Consider the following 22050-nt stretch of genomic DNA (forward strand, 5'->3'; position numbering starts at 1 on the left):
CCCACACACTGAAGACGGTCAGTCTTTCACCACAGTAAATCTGCTTATTATTCAGGAAGATGTTAATGCAACTGCCAGCCCTCTGAAATCTTGCTCTCGTTTATGGAATGGCACTTTGCTTTTGGAGACTACTTCTGATTCTCAAGCACAACAAGGCTTCTCCAAGGCTACCCTGTTCGTGTCGAGGCCCATAGAACTTCAAATTCTACCCATGGCATAATTTACACCAGGCTGCTAGACAGTTAAACCGAGGCCGAAATCCAGTCTTACATCTCTGATCAGGATGTCACTTCCATCCATTGTGTAATGAAAAAGGTACATTCCTCCTTAGTGACCATCTACACTCTTTTTCTCACCTTTGATAGAGTGGTACTTCCATCCAAGATCAAAGCAGCCTACTAAATTATCACTGTACGGCCGTATATTCAGAACCCGATGCGGTGCTACCAGCATCATCATTTCAACCACACTAGAACGTCTTGTTGACACAGCCAAATGTGTCACCTGTGGTAGGGATGCGCACGGGGGTGATTGTCCACCTCCTTCTCCACACTGCATAAACTGCAACCATGCTGCTTCCTCTCAGGATTGTCCCATGTATCTGATGAGCAGGCTGTTGAAGAGATCTGGATAAAGGAAACAATGCCTTACCCAGTAGCTCACAAGTTACTGGCTATTCGCAAACCCTGCATTCTTCCATCTGGCACCTATAGTACTGTTCTTGCTACCCCTCGCTCCATGAAGGACATGGCCATGCAGACGTGCAACCTCCAATTCACCTCTGAGGTTGTGAAATCGCTCAGTGTCAATGTAGCATCGTGCCATCCCCCCGTCCAGCAGTCCAACAATCCGTCAAACTCTCACCTCACAGGGCGAAGCCAGCAGCTACACAAATGGTAGGCCGGAAAGGACAGGAGGAATACTTCCATGAAGACTTCCTCCAGCCAAACAACACCAGATTCTTCCTCTAACTGTAAAGGCTAAGTCCACCAAAGGCAGATCTTCTCCTTCACCACCTCGAAGATCCTCTTCAATGTTGTCGCCACGTGATACTTTACCCCGGATGGCCTCCGTGTCGCCGATGCGTATCGTCAACTGTTTTTCAGCGTTAGGACTCCACAGACTGATTCTGTGGACTCCATGGAGCAGGATTCTCCAGCTTCTGTGTAGTAGCGACTCTTCACCAGCTGTCACTCGGCAGCCACCGAGGTGACACCCCTGCATCTCTTCCTCACCATGACTCTCCTCCAAAGGAATGCTTGCAGCCTTCAGTCCCACAAAGAGGATTTATGGCTACTTTTAGCATCACAGTGTCCTCTCATACACTGCCTTCAGGAAACGAAATTGTGCCCTCACGACATGCTTTGAGCTTTCACATTTTCTACCGATTCGTTTTGACCTTACCCCTGAGGTCGGCACTCCATCTCGTGTCTTCCTGACTACCCATCTTCAAGCTGTTGCAGTTCGCCTTTTCCTTCCCCACCTCACTTTTTCCCTTTGTACCATTTATGTCCCTCTGACATTCGATGTCACCAGAGCAAACTTCCTTCAGGTTATTGGGCAGCTACCTCCCCCATTTATGCTACTTGGTAATTTTAATGCACATCATCCTTTTTGGGGTTCTCCCAGGACCTGTCAGAGAGGTGCCCTCTTGACTGACCTTCTTAACCAACTTAACCTCTTCTGTCTTAACACTGGGGCACCCAATTTCCTTTTCGACTCTTCGCACACCTATTGTCATTTGGACCTATCTACCTATCCTTCTGCACTGCCCAGCCTGCCCATCGTCTCGAGTGTTTCCGTTCTTTTTGACACCTACTTGAGTGACAATTTCTCGTGTGCTATCCATTTTCTGACTCCTAGCCCATCCATGTGCACGCCCAAATGACAGCTTACTAAGGCTGACTGACAGCTTTACTCCTCCCTGATGACCTTCAAAGAACAAGATTTCCCCAGTTTTGATGACCAGGTAGAATATCTCACAAACTTTATCCTTACTGCTGCAGAACGTTCCATTCCTTGCACTTCCTCTTTACCAGTTCGTGTCCCAGTCCTTTGGTGGACTGAGGCATGCTGCGATGCATTTCATGCACGGAGACATGCTTTCCGCATTTTTAACCATCATCCTATGATGGCAAACTGCATTTATTATAAATGGATGTGTGCAAAGTGTCGTTGCGTTCTTCGAGACAGCAAAAAGCTAGCTGGATTTCATTCACTAGTTCTTTTAACAGTTGCATCCCTTCCCCTGTCGTGTGGGCCAACCTCTGACAGCTCTCTGGGACCAAGATCCATTCCCCAATTTCTGACCTGACAGTAGCAGATGTTGTCCTCGTGTATCCTGTTGCTATCTTCAACATGTTGGGCCACCATTTTGCGGAAGTTTTGAGCTCTTCCCACTATTGCCCTGCCTTCCTCCATCGGAAATGAGCAGAGGAGGCTCGGGCGATACCCTTCTCTTCTCTGCATTGTGAGTGGTACAATGCTGCCTTTACTATGAGGGAGCTAGATCATGCTCTCAGTTGATCCCGATCCTCCGCCGCAGGGCCAGATGCCATCCACATTCAGATTTTGCAGCACCTTTCTCTTGTGGGGAAGCACTTTCTGCTTAACACATACAATTGCATCTGGGCAGAGGGCACATTTCCTGGACACTGGCGTGAAGCCACCATCATACCCATACCTAAGCCCGGTAATGGCAAAAACCTTCCTTCTAGCCACCGCCCCATCTGTCTTACCAGCTGCATTTGCAAGGTGATGGAACGTATGACTCATGCCCGGCTGGTATGGTAGCTTGAGTCTCACAATTTACTGATGACTGCACAATGTGGATTTAGAGCGCGGCATTTTGCAATTGACCATTTCATTACTTTGTCCACCAATGTCATGAATGGTTTTCTGCGGAAATCCCAGACTGTGGCTGTGTTTTTCGATTTGGAGAAGGCCTATGACATGATAGAGAGCTGATACCCTCAGTACTCTTTACACGTGGGGCTTCTGTGGCCGCCTTCCCTGTTTCCTTCAGGCATTTTTAAAAGACAGAGTTTTCAATGTGCGGGTGGGTTCTGCCTTGTGGGACACCTTTATCCAGCAAAATGGTGTGCTTCAGGGTTCCATCCTGAGCGTTGTCCTCTTTGCTATCGCCATTAACCCTACAATGGCCTGTCTCCTGCTGGGCACCTCCGGCTCCCTTTTTGCCATCTCTTGCAGTTCTCCATGGACCTGTCTCACTGAGCAGTGTCTTCAGTGATGTCTTGATCGTCTTTATTCTTGGAACATCGACAGTGGCTTTCGCTTTTACTCTGACAAAATCGTCTGTCTGAATTTCTGGCGACACTATTGGTTTATCCAATCATCTTTACATATTGGGCCTGTTGTGCTTCTATTCATTGAAACTACGAAATTATTGGGGCTCATGCTTGATAGGAAACTGTCTTGGTCCTTCCATGTGTCTTAGCTGGCAGCCTGTTGTACGCAGTTCCTCAATGTCCTGTGTGTCCTCAATGGTACTTCCTGGGGTGCTGATCGAACCACCCTCTTCCATTCGTACCGGTCCCTTGTGTGTTCGAAACTCTACTACAGGTGCTTTGTTTATGTATGTGCACATCCATCCCTCTTACGCTGTCTCAGCACTATCCACCATCGTGGCATCTGTTTGGCAATGGGTGCCTTTTTAACTATCACATTTGAGTCTGTATGCTGCAGCTGCTGAACTACCACTGTCCTACTGCCATGACTTTCTTCTCAGCAGGTATGCATGGCGTTTCTCTTCCATGCGTGGCCACCTATCCTATGCCTCCTTTTCTGATGATTACTTTGATCGCCGGTATGGGGTGCGTCCCTCATCTCTGTTACTTCCTGGTGTCTGCTTTCGGCACTTGCTACAGTACCACCTTGGGTTCTTGAAGCGACCCATGTTAACCTTGGTCTTCATTCACTTCGTATGGACAGTACTCTAGCCTCGGTCTATTGCCTTCAGTTTCACGACCTTCGCATGGATCTTCGTGATAGTACCTTCGTATACACTGATGGCTCTCGGACTAACCATGGGGGTGGGTGTCCCTTCGTCATTGGCACTCGTCTCTTTCAATATTGGCTTCCAGCACACTGCTCAGTATTTACAGCTGAGAGTACATTGGGCGACACAGCCTTTTCGACTCACTCAGTGCCCTTCACAGTCTGTGTGTGCTGTACACCGCTCATCCCTTAGTACAGTGGGTTCGGGAAAGATGTCACTTGCTCACTCTTGGTGGACCAAGTGTGATGTTTCTGTGGGTTCCTGGTCATGTCGGCCTGCCAAGGCTGCAGTCCTTGTACCTCAGTCCGAGAGTTCCTATGTTCCATCCGATGATCTCTGTGTTGCCGTCTGTCAGGAGGTGGTGTCCCTTTGGCGTCGCCAATGGTCTTTGCTTCACGGGAATAAGCTCCGGCTTATTAAGCCTCTGTGATTTGGATGACCACCTCTCGGTCCTCCCGCTAGAGGGAGGTCATTTTAAGTAGGATACATATTGGGCACTGCCTCTTTAGCCATTGTCACTTCATACACATTGTGCCCAAGTTTTACCAGTCCTTCACTTCCTGATGGACTGCCCATTTTTTAACCATTTACGTTCCTGCTTGGGATTGCCATGTGAGTGATTGGCCATTTTAGCGAATGACATACAGGCTGTCAACCATGTTTTACTTTTTATTCCCCAAAGCAATATAGCGAAGGCCATTTCATTTTTAGTTTTGGACCTCCGTTTCTTTATGGTGTGTCTTCTTAAGTTTTTTTTTCCTCCTCCCACGTGCCTGTTTTTAGCTCTCTTCTATTATGTCAATTGGGACTGACGTATAGTCGTTTTTTGACTCCTCTCTGTCTTCATGTTCTATAGTTTTGACTTGGCACATATGACCCCAGTTGTTTTTCATGCCCTAAAGCAAAACAAAACAAAACAAAACAAAACCAATCCTGGTTCCCTGTGCCATCACTATTCACTTTTCTCCTCCTCACTTCTCCTGTTCTGTTCTTTTCATGGCTTCGGGACATCACCCACCCACTGCCCACCCTTGGCTGAGTTTACCCACTGGGTTCTGCGTTGTTTCTCTCTGCCGTAGTTTCCATCTCTCCTCACCACCTTCTCTTCTGACCACTGCCCCACCCCTCTCCCTTTGGTTAGGTCCTGGGCCCCAGATACAGATAGTTCTCTTCCAGGGGCTGAAAGCCTCCATCTGCTCTTACGGGAGTTTCAGGATCATCATCATCTTGGAACGTTTCCACCCTGTGACCGGGTCTGTTTGGAACATAGGCCTCTCCATCGTCTTCTGTCGTGCCACCATCTCTCCATCTTCACCTTGGTCCAGTCTTCTCCTTTCTTCTGGATGCATTCCATCACTCCTTTCAGCCATCTGTCTCTCGGTCTTCCTCCTTGCAGTTTCATTTTGTGTATCTCTCATTTTGGGTATCTCTTCTCCTCCATTCACTTAACATGCCCGTACCATCTCAGCCTTTATTTCTCTATCTCCTCTTGTAATGGTTCCACCTTCATTAAGTCTCTGATCCCCTCATTTCTTAACCTGTCTATCTTTGTCACTCCAATACTGTTCCTCAAGAATTTCATCTCGCTAATGTGTACTTTGCTTTTCTCTCTTCCTTTCATAACCCAAGTTTTGGATGTATATGTCAGGATCAGGACATAATATGACTGGTATATAACCGTTTTACTAATTTGGGGTACATCCTTGCTCCATATCAGGCTTCTGACACACTTCTGAAATGCTTCTGCTTTTCTCCCCCACTCGTTTATTTCTCTGTCATTTTTTCCATCTTCCTGTATCAGGCTTCCTAGGTACTCGAAACTCTCCACTCTCCTCAATTGTTCCCCACCAACTGTTATTCCAGTTGTACTTCTCTCCCTCAGTCTTGTTGTGATAATCACCTCATTCTTACTTTCCCAAATTTCATCCCACATTCTTGTACAGTTCATTCCCAGGATACTGTTGGTTTTTACATTGATGGCTCTAAATCTGCTGATCACATAGGATATGTCTTCACGTCTTTGTTGGCACAGAACACCATCTCCTGTCTGCTGCAGAACTGGTGGCTGTTTTTTGGACCCTCTGCTTTATTAGATGGTCCTCCCTTGCACGATTTTTGTTATGTATGGAGTCCATCTCAGGCAAGGGCTTCAGGCAATCAAGCCTAGTGTTTTTCCTGCAACCCCTTGGTCTCTGCCACCCATGATGTGCTGATTTTGGTGATGCTGCTTGTTCCATTGGGTTCCCAGCTGCATGGGTATCCCAGGTAATGAACTTGTGTGTGTGTGTGTGTGTGTGTGTGTGTGTGTGTGTGTGTGTGTGTGGGGTGGGGGCGAGCTTGGCAACCAACAACCCCCTGTTCTCCAGGGCGCCACATGAGCAGCTTTACATCAGATCCCTTTTCGCTAAATCGTGGGCCAACTCTTGATGGTTGGGGGGGGGGGGGGGCTACCTCCCTGTCTAATAAACTTCGTGCAATCTAGGAGACACCCACCATGTGGTATTCTTCCTTCCACCTTCTGCCCCAGTTGGAATTTATCACCCTTTTCTGTCTTCATATCGGCGATACTTGGTTGACCCCTGGATTTTTGCTCCGCCGTGAGCCACTCTCCCGCCTCCCCTTTTTGTAGCTGGCACCCCCCACCCATTGGATCTCCATATTTTGCTGGACTGCCCCCTCCTTTTAGCCCTTCACACTAAATTTGCCCACCCACCTGTTAGCAGATGACTCTTGCAGAGTTACATCTGTCCCCAGTTTTCTTTGCTAATGTTACGTGTCTTCCCATGTTTAAGTACCTGAATTTACTTCAGGAATTATAGTCATTTGGTTAGTGTCTGCCTTGGTTATGGTGGCCTTGGCCTTGCCTCCACACCAGCCAGGCTCTCCTCTTTTTTCTCTATGTTCTGTCTGGTCTTTTGTGTGCCTTGTTTCCCCCTTGATTGTGTCGTCTTCCCCTGGTGTTGTCCCCATTGTGTCATGATCCATGGTATGGTGGGGATTGGAAAGGGTTGGTTGCAGTGCTGGTGCACCAATGAGCAAATGAGCATTGGGTCTCTGGGGTACCCCTGCTCTCACACCCACAACCCCCCCCCCCCCCCCTCTTGTTCTTTACTCTTCCTGTTGCCCCGACATTCTTTTTCTCTCTCTGCTCATTTTCCCTGCCCTTTGATTGGACTGTGCTGTTTGTGTTGTTCCTCACTTGATTTCTGCCACCTTAGATCATGGGACACATAAGGTTGCTGTTTGGTCCCCTCCAAACAACCAACCAATCAACTATAAACTTTGAAGGTTGCACAGGCACTAGCAAGTTGGGTGTCTCACAAGGATCCACAATGGAGTCAGTATGCCAGAGCTAGTTGCACACTTTTAACCGCACCAGGGTTTGTAGTTGGCACAATCTATTGGTCACCCGTTTCATTGCTTATGTCCAGAACTGCCAGCATTTATTAAAGGCTGAAGAAAGAACAGGTGCCAGTGAGGTGGTTTGCCTTATGACACTTCACAAAAAGCTATTGTGTGTTACTTTCACCTCTACTCACAACAGACTACACATGCAGTTTTGAATAATGTTGGCACATACAGCTTTGGACTGACTGTCCTTTTTTCAACTAACTGTCGTGTTAAATTGCAACATAAATGGCAGTGTTTTTCATTAATGTTCAGAACACTTAGTTTTTGGTCTAGTGACAAAATTAATGCCTATTGGTAAAATAATTCATGATAATGTGAGTTGTTCATGAGATGTTACACACAGTAAACATATAATGTCTAGTATCATCGTAAAAGTTGTTTAAGTGCACTTCATGATATAGTTTTTGTTTAATGATATATATTAATAGTGGCAACTGGCTCAAAGTTGTACAAGTTTATAACTTGTTGCACAGCTCTACCACAAAATGACACGTGGGGGAGGCTACGAAGGCAGCAGCTACAAGCAGACAAAGTAAAGGGTGTAGTAAGGACATGTAGTTTAGCTGGGGATTGATGCAAGGTGTGAAGGACTTTGATTAGGGACTCAAATGAGTCAAGGTGTCTCATTTAGCAGCAGCTTTGTCTCCTGCACTGGAGTCTGAGACTCCAGGGGCAAGGCATCAGGTTTAAGGACAAAAGGAGAAGCTCTGTAGCCTTGATGCTAGGTATAGAGTTTCTGATTAGTTTTGACTGGCATTTAGCTGTGCTGTTCCAGTTTCTTGACTTTAATTATTTTGAGTGTACATTGCAATTTAGAAGATTAGCATGTTGAGGAACTGTACGAACTTTGACCATTCATCTGGTTCGTCTCGGTTCAGACTTTTCCACCAGTGGCAATATATGTGACAATAAAATTGTATTGAGAAGTATGTTCAGACACATGAACAGTTTGAACATTCCGCAAATTGTGTTTGAGACCTTGAGTTGGCTTTGTAAATTGGTTGCCTCTAAAATAACTGAAATAATTCATGCCAATAATAAACTGTCATAAGTAAATAAACAAGAACAATTTAAACATGTGTGTTGTCATCTAGCTCATTTGTACAAAACAACTTCAACTTTTAATTAAAAGACAGCTAACAAGTCTGCAAGGAAATTATAAACTTGTGGTCATCTTCAAAGAAAACTGTTTTACGTTGGTGTGCTATTGGTCACCAGACAGTAACTTAAGAGCCAAAATTCGGGTAAAATCCAATCGTACATTTATGTTCCTCTGCCCATCATGAGGAAGAGCTGGCACCCACAACAGGATGACAAAGCTCGCAAGATCAGTGTCTCACAACCACCTAAGTACCAAAAAATAATGTAGAAGCCACAAAAATATTGTCTGTTTTCTGTCCTCTTAACGCTTTTGTATGTAGAACGTATAGGGTGTCTCATGCAACAGTGTAATTACACCACAGAACAAAGCCAACATTTGGCATCAGTAGGTTCAGTTGACCCCAGGGCCATGCTGTTTATCTTTGGAGCCACTAGAGGCATGACCAAGAGGATCAGTGCATGGTGTAAAGTTTGGCAGCTACTCAAAACTTGAGCAAATATAATTTAATACAAGTAAATAGATGAAAAGATTAGATATTGTTTGACAATATGATGGTGATCATTCTTTGAATTACTCACAACCATCCAATATCAAGGATTTTCAATCCACAGTGATTTAAACTTGAACAGCCACATATGTCTAGCTTTTGGAACGGGAGGTGCTAAATTAGGATTTATGTAGAATTTCCAGGGAAATTTATTTCACACAAGAAAGAGGTCCTTCATACGATTGTCATTTGACCTATTCTGGAGCATCCTTCATCAGCTTGGGACTTTTAACAAATTAGATTAAGGAGAAAGAGAGAGAAAATTCAAAGAATTACTGCACAATCTGTCACAGATTTGTTCAGCCAGTTCAAGATTGTCACAGTAATACAACTGCAGACATTACATGAAATACTAGGAGAGCCTTACACACAAAATTGTGAAAACTCACGTTCCAAAAGGATTTAAAAAATGTAAAACTTTCTTGAACATACATTACTTGTACCAAACACAATGCTAAAAGTAGAGAAACTTTAGGACCTACACAGAAGTGTTCAGGCTTTCTTTCTCCTCGTGCACTATTTGCAAATGGTATAGGTGGGAGAGGGGCTGGGGGAGGGTGGGGGATGAAGCTGGAACACTGTGAATCCTCCACAACACACCACATGGTGGATTGTGTAGTACAGACGTGAGCATATTCATCTCGTAACAGTGGAGTGTGTTTTGGAGCACATACAAAGTTGCCATTGTACTAGATAGTGAACATCACTTTTATGCAGTTGATGTATTACAGCAATCCAAGCAGAGGTCTACAACAAAACTGACAACGCTGGTCGATTTTCCTCTATATGGGTTCGATATGAATCCTCACCTGGCTGACCGACCAAACGGCCCTCCTCCTCAAAACCTGTGTTCACCGGGTGGTGGTGTCCTCGGCGGTCTCGGCTGGTCTCCATGGAAACGGCCTCGTCGCACTCCTAACCGACCGGATGACAATGTGTACGACCTGTACGCAGTGTGCAACCACCATGGCCAGGATCCCCAGGGTGGCCATTATACAGGTACGGCCTCCTCTTGATGCACTTTAATGTTTGGAAGGCTGTGTCACGTAAAAATAGCTACTGACTAATGTGCTAACAGTATCAAATGAAGTTTGTACCTACCAATAAACTACTGGAATTATAATTTCCTGTTTTTCCACCGACATTGAAAAACTTAGGCGTACTTTTTTCCGGGAGGAATTGGTGTATTTCACACACCACTCTGTAGACGTGTTTTTACATTTTAGGTAATTGTGACTTGTGCAATTTCCAAGATCTCTTGCAAGTGATGTATATCAAACATGCGACTGTCATGGTGCCAGATATCAATTTTGTTTACACTGTTGACAACAGTGATGACAGAAGATGACAGTGATTTACCTTACTTTAATCGTCATCCAGATCTTCATCGACAATTCTGGATCTTGGCTACTCAGCGAGAAGTAATCCTTTTTTGCTGTACCTGGGTACACTCTAGCAGGATCTCTCAAGAAAACTGTAAGAATCTTGCAAAAATCTTTTTGCCAATTTTCAGACATGTCTCCCCATGACAGTCCATGCAATTCCTAAGATCATGATTTGGGAATAAAGTAAGTCTAAACCCCTTTCCATAGTACGCAATCTTGGAATTAACTCCCACCAGATAAGAGTAATGCAAGTCGACACAGCACTGGCTCCACTTTTGGGAAGGTTCACTGTTACTAGAAGCTGTGTTATAAACACTGTACATGAAAGTGATAACTAATCGACATGTGACACCATGACATTCACACACTCAATGTGTGTTGCATGTAAATGATCTCAGTAACTACCATGATTTGTCGCCTCTAAGATGATCAGTGATTTATGTACCAGTGCTGCCTAGCGCAGTAAGTTGTTTCTCTGAATTGTTGATAGAGGCATTGAAGAGTCTCAGTTCTTCATCCCTGGCAGTGGACTATTACCAACATGTGGTAGTAGGTAATGTGTTGCTCATTATACCCTATCTTACAGATATTTCACAGCCTGTATCGCTTACTAAATGTAGAATTTTTGTCACATTTTTTTCAACTTTTCCTAATGGAGCTCTTCACTAATGGAAGTGACGTGCTACCTCTTTTGATCAGGTGGTAGCAGAAGGGATGGTCTCCATCCGAATGAGGGGGTAGAAAGTGATTTTCATAACAGGGTGTGTGCGCACGTGTGCCAGACTTTCCAATCCACAACCTCTCTAATATGTCCCACACTTTTCTGTGCCCCCATCTAATAGGCCAAAGAGCTCAGGCAGACTGGTTATATTAAATCTTATCACCATAAAATACTTTGTTGGAAAATATATTCTTTTCCACCGCAGGAGATGGCATCTTTCAATACTATGTTGTAGCTATCAAAACATACTCATTTGAGCTTTGACCTGCAATCTCACTCTGTCTCAGTCTGCCTGAAATCCCATAATTGTTACTCCCTCTATACTGTTACCCACTCCAAACAATTGCCTCTCTCTGCTTTCTGAACAAATATATTTTGCATTGGTTCTCATTTTTTATTTTTCCATCGAAATTATTAGTTTTGTCCAATATTGAACCAGAAGTAGTTGTCAGAGGAACAAGTCCAGTATATAGAAAAGTCAAAACAACCTTCAGTGAAACTAAAAGAAAATGCATCACCATTTAGAGTGCAAGAGGAATTTCCCTGTGTATCCCATGAGAGAGAGTGTATAGGTGGAAGAAGGTGGTAGTCATAAATAAAATCCGCCAGATTTTATAAAATCATAAGAAAACGAAATATTCATTGAGAGTATTTGTTGATCTAGAAAAAGCATTCGAAAGTGTAAAATGGTTAAAGATGCTCAAATTCTGACAAAAATAGATGTAACCTGTAGCGAAAGGTAAATAATGTACAATATGTACAAGACCTATTGGGGTTAGCTGAAACAAGATGGAAAGGAGAAGGAAGGAGAGAACTGAGGAAAGGCTACTGACTGTACTGGAGTGGAAATGCGGAGGGAAGGAGAACTGGAATCAGAATAGTAGTAAGAGATTGATCAAAAGAGGAAGTGAAGAGAATAAGTGATAGGATGAAGAAGACCAAAACATCACCTGAGGGGACGACAGTAGAGGTAACACAGGTGTATGCGCTGCAGGTGGGTTGCACTTATGAGGAGAAGCAAGAGTTTGATGAAGAAATACAGAAGCAGACGGGAAGGAAGAATATGACAGTAATGGGAGATTTAAACACACACGCTGGAAGAGAAAGACAAGGCTGCAAAAGTGTGCTTGGACCAGAGGAAAGTGGAAGACTATTGGAGTTCTGTCAAAGGAATGGCTTGCTGGTTGGGAACTCTTGGTTCAGGAAAAGAGAGAGCCACAAGATTACCTGATACAGTCAAGACTTAAAGAGAAAGTTGATAGTTGACTACTTCCTGTCCGATAGTGCGATGAATAGGAACATAATTGATATTAAGGTAATAGTGGTAGTAACCACCATTTGCTGGTAATGAACCTGAGAGGGACTAAGGATAATAAAGGGACAGAAAACCAGGTAAGACGTATAAGGGTATGGAAGTTCAAGGAAGAAGAAAGCAGGCTACAGTACCTATGTGCAGTAAAGGAAAGCATCCCAAAGAATGAACCAAAAACGGTAGAAGAGGAATGGGCTAGATTCAAGGGAACATTAGTAAGTGCGGTGGAAGCAATATGTGGGAGGACAAGCAACAAAACGAGATGGAAAGAAAGAGAAGAGAACAGTAGAGACAAGAGAAGAGTATCAGGCAAGCAAGAAAGAAGCAAAAAGAGTGGTGGTGGAGGAAAGAAGAAAGTGGCTGAAACAGTGGACCAGAATGATGGAGGAGGATAGTGAAGGTGTTATATGTGATAATTAAAAGTAAGAGGAAGAACAGTATACCACATATTATGCTCAAATGGTGAACAAAGTGGACAAGAGATAGAGAATGAGGAGGAACTCAAGAATATGTGGAAGGAGTATTTTTAAGAACTCCTGAACCCAAATGGAGACCTGGATGAGGAGGAACAAACCGATGAGAAAAAAGAGGAGGAACAGCAAATAGAAAGAGACCTTACATGGGGAGAAGTAGAAGAGGCATTCGGCAAGATGAAGGGAGGGAAATTACCAGGTCTGGATGAGCTAAGTGTAGAGATAGCGAGAGCACGAGGAGAGGTGGGGATACAATGGCTGTATTGAGTAATGAAAATTGTGTGGAGACAGAAGATGATCCCAGAGGACTGGAAGAAGGGAATAATTGTCCTGATCTTCAAGAAGGGAAATAGAAAATAGTGCAAAAACTATTGGGGGATAACATTGATGAGCTATTGTGCAAAGATTTTTGAGAAAATTTTGGAAGCACGAATTTGGGCAAAATTAGACGGAAGAATGAGAGAAGACCAACATGGCTTTAGAACAGGAAGGTCCATGGTGGATCTAATTTTTGCTCTGATACAACTGCAGAAACAGCACTATGAATATGGAATAGATCTACTAATGACCTTCTGGGACATTGCAATAGTGTATGTAGAAGCAAAATGTGGAAAGCCCTGGAGAACAGAGGAGTAACAAAACAGATTATTGGGAGGATAAGGGAAATGTACCATGGAAGTGTGAGCTGTGTAAAAGTGGGAGGAGAGAGATGAGAGCTTGGATTGAACAGAGGAATGGCTTGAGGCAGGTAAGTGCACTTTCACCATTACTCTTCATTGTAGTGATGGATGATATAATGAGTGCAGTAGCACAAGTAATTGGTGAAAGGAAGATGAAAGCTATGGTGTTTGCAGATGATCTGATGATTTCGGGAATAAGGAGGAGGAAGTACAAGAGCAGTTGGATGTATGGGAATGAACAGTACAAGAATATGGGATGAAATTTAGTATAAGAAAGAGTGAGATGATTATCACAACAAGAAAGAAGGAGAGAGGAACAACGGGAATAACAGTTGGTGGGGAATGATTGAGAGTGGAGAGTTCAAAGTTCCTAGGAAGCCTGATACAGGAACATGAGGGGGGGGGGGGGGGGAAACAGACAAATAAACGAACAGGGGAGAAAAGCAGAAACATTTCAGAAGAGTGTCAGAAGCCTGATATGGAGCAAGTATGTACTCCAAATCAGTAAAAAGACTACATACCAGACAGTCATACTATGTCCTGATCCTGACATATGCATCAGAAACCTGGGTTATGAAAGGAAGAGAGAAAAGCAAAGTACAAGCTAGCGAGATGAAATTCTTTATAAACAGTGTTGGAGTGACAAAAATAGACAGGTTAATAAATGAGAGGATCAGAGTGTTATTGAAGGTGGAACCATTACAGGAGGAGATAGAGAAATCAAGGCTGAGATGGTATGGACACGTTAAGAGAATGGAGGAGAAAAGGATACCCAGGAGGTTTCACGAGATGAAACTGGAAGGAAAGAGACCAAGAGGAAGACCGAGAGACAGATGGCTGAAAGGAGTAGAGGAATGCGTCCAGAAGAAAGCAGGAGACTGGACCAAGGTGAAGAAGGAGAAATGGTGGCAAGACAGAAGACGATGGAGAGGCTTGTGTTCCATACACACCCAGCCAGAGGCTGGTGGTGGTGGTGGTGGTGGTGGTGGTGGTGGTGGTGGTGGTGTGCAAAACCCGAAAATACAACCCAAAAGTGGAGTAATAGGGTCAGAAAAAGTATAAGACAGGGAAGTAATCTTTGCCCCTACTTTTCAATCTGTACATTGAAGAAGCAAAGGTGGACATAAAGGAAAGGTTCAGTAGTGGAATTAAAATTTAAGGTGAAAGACTATCAGTGATCAGATTCACCGGTGGCATTTCTATCTCCATGAAAGTGAGGAAGAATTTCAGGACCTTTTGAATGGATTGAACAGTCCGATGAGCTTACACTAAAAACAGTGTAAACCGAAAAATATGTAAGTTATGAGGGGTAGCAGAAGTGATATTAGTGATGAACTTGTATAAAAATAGGGGGCCACAAAGTAGGTGGAGTGAAAGATTTCTCCTGCTTTGGGAGCCAAATAACACATGACTGTTGGAGCAGGGGGGTTATAGAAAACAGGCTAGCACATGCAGAGAGGGCAGTTGGGGCCAAAAGAAGTCTACCTGCATAAAATACCAGCCTTAAAGTGAGGAAAAAATTTCCGAGAACAGCATTAAATGGATGTGATTCATGGACTGTGCAAAAATGAGTTGAGGTGTGGTGTTATAGAAGGATGGAGAAAATTAGGTGGGCTGATAAGACAAGAAATAAAAAGGTTCTGCACAGAATCAGTGTGAGGAGAGGGACACCTAGAAGACATTGACAAAAAGAACAGACAGTATGATAGAACATGTGTTAAAACTTCAAGGTATAACTTAAATGGTACTTGAGAAAACTGTAGAGGAAGACAGATATCTTTCCTTCTCATCCCGTACAACAAATAATTGAAGAACATTTGGTGCGAGGACTGCTCTGAAATGAAGTTGTCGGCATGAGAGAGGAATTCTTGTTAGGCTGCATCAAACCTGTCAGAAGTACAATGGAATTTTTTTTTTTAATTACCTCCATTCTGTATTTATTGTTTATGAAAAAACTAACTTTTTGTACTCTATTGTGTATAATGTCTAATATTTCCCTGAAAGTGGAATTCATTTTTGCCTCAATTTGCTTTGTCTGTTCTATCTTCTTTGTCCAAGGTTGATATGCAGCATACTGCTATCAATATACACTCCTGGAAATGGAAAAAAGAACACATTGACACCGGTGTGTCAGACCCACCATACTTGCTCCGGACACTGCGAGAGGGCTGTACAAGCAATGATCACACGCACGGCACAGCGGACACACCAGGAACCGTGGTGTTGGCCGTCGAATGGCGCTAGCTGCGCAGCATTTGTGCACCGCCGCCGTCAGTGTCAGCCAGTTTGCCGTGGCATACGGAGCTCCATCGCAGTCTTTAACACTGGTAGCATGCCGCGACAGCGTGGACGTGAACCGTATGTGCAGTTGACGGACTTTGAGCGAGGGCGTATAGTGGGCATGCGGGAGGCCGGGTGGACGTACCGCTGAATTGCTCAACACGTGGGGCGTGAGGTCTCCACAGTACATCGATGTTGTCGCCAGTGGTCGGCGGAAGGTGCACGTGCCCGTCGACCTGGGACCGGACCGCAGCGACGCACGGATGCACGCCAAGACCGTAGGATCCTACGCAGTGCCGTAGGGGACCGCACCGCCACTTCCCAGCAAATTAGGGACACTGTTGCTCCTGGGGTATCGGCGAGGACCATTCGCAACCGTCTCCATGAAGCTGGGCTACGGTCCCGCACACCGTTAGGCCGTCTTCCGCTCACGCCCCAACATCGTGCAGCCCGCCTCCAGTGGTGTCGCGACAGGCGTGAATGGAGGGACGAATGGAGACGTGTCGTCTTCAGCGATGAGAGTCGCTTCTGCCTTGGTGCCAATGATGGTCGTATGCGTGTTTGGTGCCGTGCAGGTGAGCGCCACAATCAGGACTGCATATGACCGAGGCACACAGGGCCAACACCCGGCATCATGGTGTGGGGAGCGATCTCCTACACTGGCCGTACACCACTGGTGATCGTCGAGGGGACACTGAATAGTGCACGGTACATCCAAACCGTCATCGAACCCATCGTTCTACCATTCCTAGACCGGCAAGGGAACTTGCTGTTCCAACAGGACAATGCACGTCCGCATGTATCCCGTGCCACCCAACGTGCTCTAGAAGGTGTAAGTCAACTACCCTGGCCAGCAAGATCTCCGGATCTGTCCCCCATTGAGCATGTTTGGGACTGGATGAAGCGTCGTCTCACGTGGTCTGCACGTCCAGCAGGAACGCTGGTCCAACTGAGGCGCCAGGTGGAAATGGCATGGCAAGCCGTTCCACAGGACTACATCCAGCATCTCTACGATCGTCTCCATGGGAGAATAGCAGCCTGCATTGCTGCGAAAGGTGGATATACACTGTACTAGTGCCGACATTGTGCATGCTCTGTTGCCTGTGTCTATGTGCCTGTGGTTCTGTCAGTGTGATCATGTGATGTATCTGACCGCAGGAATGTGTCAATAAAGTTTCCCCTTCCTGGGACAATGAATTCACGGTGTTCTTATTTCAATTTCCAGGAGTGTACTTGCACATAGGCTTATTTCTCTTTGCTTTTGCAACTTCCTCAGTGGAAAAAGACTTTTCACTCAGAATGTATTTTCATACAAAATTCTATTAACGTGTATCTGTTGTATTTTTTTGTTGCAGTCCAGTTTTTGATGTATCATAGAGCAGAGTATGAAGCCTGTTCATGATCAGTTTCTGCTTAGTAGTTTTGTTTCACTATCTGCTTTGGATTTTTGTTATAAATTGTAATAAGACAACACAAAGTAAGAAAGTACAGAGTTCTTTTACTTTCTCACAAAAATCAGAGGGGAAAAAAATTGAAAGCTATGTACTTTAGAACAAGTCAATGTAAGGCTCTTTTATTTTGAATATTTTACGTAAGGAGGTTGGCTTTGCACGAGTTCCTTTGGAAGCATAACTTGTGTGTGTGTGTCTCCATTTACTGCGGCTTCACATTTAGTTCTTAAAAAATCTACTGTTGTGTTCATAGCCTGCTAACAAAACAGTTAAGTTGAATTGTGCTTTCTCGAAAAACATACAGCGCATGCTAGATATGCCTTTCATTTTGTTTTTAATGAACTATTTTGGAGGTTCAATTTACGTGAATTCTGCCTTTTCCATTTTTATGGAAGTAAATCTTCAGGAAGATTAAGTGACTACACATTCAGAATGTTCTGGGACATAAATTATTGCTGGCAGTGATGCAAGTTCTTTCTACAGCCAAGCAATCTTGATCAAATTAATGAGAATGTTCACTCAGGACATACTTATGATTGATTATTTGCATTCTTGTTTTCTCTGAAGCTTGTGGGTCCTTGTTCTATATTTTTATCAATTGCATCTGCCTTTTCAAAAATGGAGGTGTGGGAAATGTACAGTTTGGTGGGGTAATTCAAATGAAGTAGTATAAGGAAGATCCTGTCTGTTAAAATAAAATGAAATAATGATTTCACTGTCACAGATTTAATTGTTTCAGTTTGTGTACAAATGTTTCGTAATGCTCAGCAGAAGCAATAAAACGGGAATGCCCTCTCCAATCTTAAAAAGCTTGAATGTTTACTTTACCTTTATGTTTCAGAATAGCCTTAGAATTAGCGTAAGAAAATTAACAGCATAATGTACAGCAGGTAACACACTATTGCCATCACGATTAATCCCGAAACCTAATATCAGTGAATCTCATTCATGGGCGTTACCTGATGCAGTTTGAAATTTTCCCTCCAAATTATTCTCTAAAATCTTACTTACTGTATAAGTTCCCATATTAGCTAGCACTGATACTCACTCTGGCATGTGGTGCTCAGTGCCTGATGGAGTCACAACTTATCTTCTTTGTATATTACTCTTACGGGAATTGGCAGAAGAACAAGAGTGATGAGGACAAGGAGCAGGGCCACTATGTCAGTAGTGTATGTGTAAGTTGAGAATGTGGATCTGACGGAAGGCATGCTAGGGTAGTCCATGAAATTGCGATGACCACTGTACCGAGATACCAGTGGGCAGAGCATCTGCCTAGTGAGCAGGAGATCGGGGTTCAAATCCCAATCTGACAAATTCTGAAATTGCCCCATTGATGTAAATGGCCAGTAGCAGCCAAATGTCAATTCCTTTGTCTTGTGTCCTGTCTTCTTTGCTTTGTGAACAGAGGTCATTAACTGATTCAGTACTGCATTCATCTCTGTTCACATCTTCTCATGTTCATTGTCCTTTAGACGCCTCATATATAAAATGCGTGAATTTTTATTTTAGAGTTTGCTGAAGATCTTACACAGATAGCAAAAACTTGTGTAAGTGTACGTCACTGGATTAGCTGTCAATTGTAGCTGTCAAAACCTTAACAGTATATATAAACAATAAAAGACTTAGCTTACATTTGCAAATGACAGCAATTAATAGAGATTAATATTTAAAAATTTGGCTGCAGTTGGAAACGCCCTACAGAGCAATAAGATTGTAAGATGACGCAGCACTGTGATGCAATATGGAAATAGCCTGAAGACGGCAATAATGCTGAAATAGGCCTATTGCTAATGTAAAAGGTCTAGCAATTAATAATTACAGCAGCATTCTGGTACATTGCCATGTCATTGCAAAAGATTCTTTCCTTATTCTCATCTAGAATTCCCATCAGACCTGATTGCAGTCACCTTACTTTGACAGCTTTCTGCCGGAACCCGTACGATGCCCAGTGGTACTGTTTTGACGACACTCGCGTGGAGCCCGTCTCTGAGACGAGTATAGTGACATCTGCCGCCTACATCCTGTTCTACCAGCGCCGGGGACTGAGCACGGGTTCCTACTCGGCCAGCTCGGCCGCATCCACCAGCTCGTCGGGCTCTGGGCTTGACCATTGGGTCTATCGGATGCCTGCTTTCAACCACTCCATTAGCCGTTCTCAGGAAGACCTCTCCAACAAAGGTAAAGTGGCTCACACACTTACAGAAACCTGTGATGGTAGAGGTTGCCGATGCTGTAGTCAATACTTTGAGCAGTTACTTTGATGATGTTTAGTTCCTTAGTTTACTCATCTGATGTCAGTGGTTTTTTTCTGCATTATGTTGGTTTTGTTAATTGCAATATCTGTGTATGTTATATTCCTGTATCTGAGGAACTGAATCATTGATAGATGCGTTAATAAGACTGAGAATGTTGCTAGCTGCTTCTTCAGAGCTATACACTACATACACACGTATACAGCTACATTGTCCCATTGTGGCAGCAGTGCAGCATGACTGTCCAGTGCAGTTGCGGCTGTAAAATGTGGGGGGGCATGTGTAAGGTAGCTTTATAGCTCTGAAAGAGTATTCATCCTAAAGGTAGCAGTGTTATGTCTCATTTACGAGCCTATCAAAAAATTTGTGTATTGTTTATTTGGTGAATTCATCCCTTTACTCTTTAAATTGTGAATGTTCTAGCAATGACTTTATTTTACTATATTAACATTTGTATTCAGTATTTAAGCTAGTTATGCTGAGATAGATATGTAATATTTTGATGCATTTTTTCATATCTTGTGCAAGATCCTCAATTTCTTCTGTTGTATTGTAATACATCACTTCCCACTCTCTGCCACGTCTCTTCATTACTTATGATAGTTCATTTAAAAGAATGGCTCAACAAATGCTTGGTGTGGGTTGTCAAAATCATAATTAATTCTCTTCTGTTGCCATTTTTAAGGCATTCCCATTAGCTTCAGTCAACATTTAAGTTTTATTATTGTTATTGAGTATGAAGACGTGTCTAGAGTATGAAGACGTGTCTTGAGTGGATACTAGGCTCTAACTGAAAATTAAGTCCATTCAGGAGTTTTCAATATAATTTGTTATTGACATTGTTAATTTGAGTCTTCATTGACAACCTTTGTAGTAGAGTACTTTAGGTCCTCCTGGGTCCCCTGTACAGTACTGGTAGCTCCGTGCAGCACCAGCTATGACAAAGTGATGTTTGCTGAGAAACTCTATCCACCGCAAGCCGCCTGAGGAGTACCTCAACAAATTACAAGATACAAAACAAATATCTGAACTAATACAGGATATCATATACTTATAAATGACATATTTGTGCAAGTTAACTACCATTGAGATTAGGAAAAAAATTAGTTGTGGTCATGCTAAAAAGTCCTGAATTTAATTTAGCCCACCCCATCTAAATGAGTAAGTGTGCTTTTATTTTCAACATAATCTAATTCAAATATGAAACCTTACTCTAAGGATTATTCTTTTCAGTTCTACTAAAAATACTGGAACATCAATCATTTTTCCCGTTTTATTCACCAATGATTAACCTACTCAAAACACTCGTACCATACCTGATTTTCTTTTCAAAGCAACTGTGTTATGAATTATATTAAGTAAGTATGTAAATATAATTTTTGTATCATTGTTCTTTATTATTATCATTATTATTATTATCACCACAATCATTATCATCGTTCTTAGTTTCCTTTCAAAACAATAATTCTATATGATCATTTGTTGTTATATTTCCTTTCCAATTGAAACTTAAAATATACTGTATACAACAAGGTTGTGCTTAAAGGAACCCAGCACATCAGACTGACTTCCACTAATTACAAAAAAAAAGTGCTCTCAACCTTTATGAGTGTACCAAAATCTTCTACTTATTACAACAAAAGGCTGTATTGCCATCTCAGTGAAAATACCATATATTTTGCATTTATGAAATCCATTTCTTTTACATATTTACCCAAAATATTTAATTCATGTGTGATATTTAGAAAAATGTTAAGTTCCTTTTGGTGGGAAACCATGAAATATCTCAGCTGTAAGCTATTTGGACATTGCTTCCGATGTGCCATATATGTAATCCATTCTTTATTTCAGTGGATCTGGCAAAATTAACGTAAGTTTGATAGTCTTATCACCTGTAGAAAATTGTATGAAGCCAACCATATTATCATTCAAAATATTACAGACACTACAAGTTCCGTTTTTATAAAACCCATACTAAATCTACGTTTAATAAGTCAAATCTACAAAATCAAATATTGGGGGGGATAGGGTTCTTAAAAATATTTCAGCTTTTCCAAAAGCCCTTCTTTAAAAGTAGGAAACAACCCCCACCCACCCACCCCCACACACACACACACACACACACACACACACACACACACACAGAGCAAAGAGGAACTTTTCTGCTGTGCTAATATTGTCTTTTCTTCTTTCTTCCTAATTGGTAGTATAATTGCCTAGTTATGAAATATGCCTCTGTTTATTGTCCTTGAGTTCGTATGTCTTTGCTATAACTATCATTTAAGATAGAAGGGTAACTATGCTATTAGGAATGTGCTTTCCACATACTACTGTGCCTTTCATTTACTTAGTAACACGTAAGAAGCAACTGGAGTAGCTCTGAAAAACAGTGTGAGCCTCTCCTGCATTGCCATT

At 43.0% G+C, this 22050-nt stretch overlaps 1 protein-coding gene across 2 annotated transcripts in view; it reads left to right on the top strand.

Annotated features, from left to right (window-relative positions):
* LOC126163043 (ubiquitin carboxyl-terminal hydrolase 31) overlaps positions 1 to 22050 on the top strand; it is a 352669-nt gene that overhangs the window by 312638 nt on the left and 17981 nt on the right. For both annotated transcript variants that reach the window (XM_049919926.1, XM_049919927.1), the window contains exons 9-10: positions 9810 to 10077; positions 19304 to 19561. In XM_049919926.1, the coding sequence (XP_049775883.1) occupies positions 9810 to 10077; positions 19304 to 19561 (526 nt within the window). The remainder of the gene's footprint in view (positions 1 to 9809; positions 10078 to 19303; positions 19562 to 22050) is intronic.

The sequence above is a fragment of the Schistocerca cancellata genome, chromosome 2, assembly GCF_023864275.1.
Source record: "Schistocerca cancellata isolate TAMUIC-IGC-003103 chromosome 2, iqSchCanc2.1, whole genome shotgun sequence".
NCBI lineage: Eukaryota > Metazoa > Arthropoda > Insecta > Orthoptera > Acrididae > Schistocerca > Schistocerca cancellata.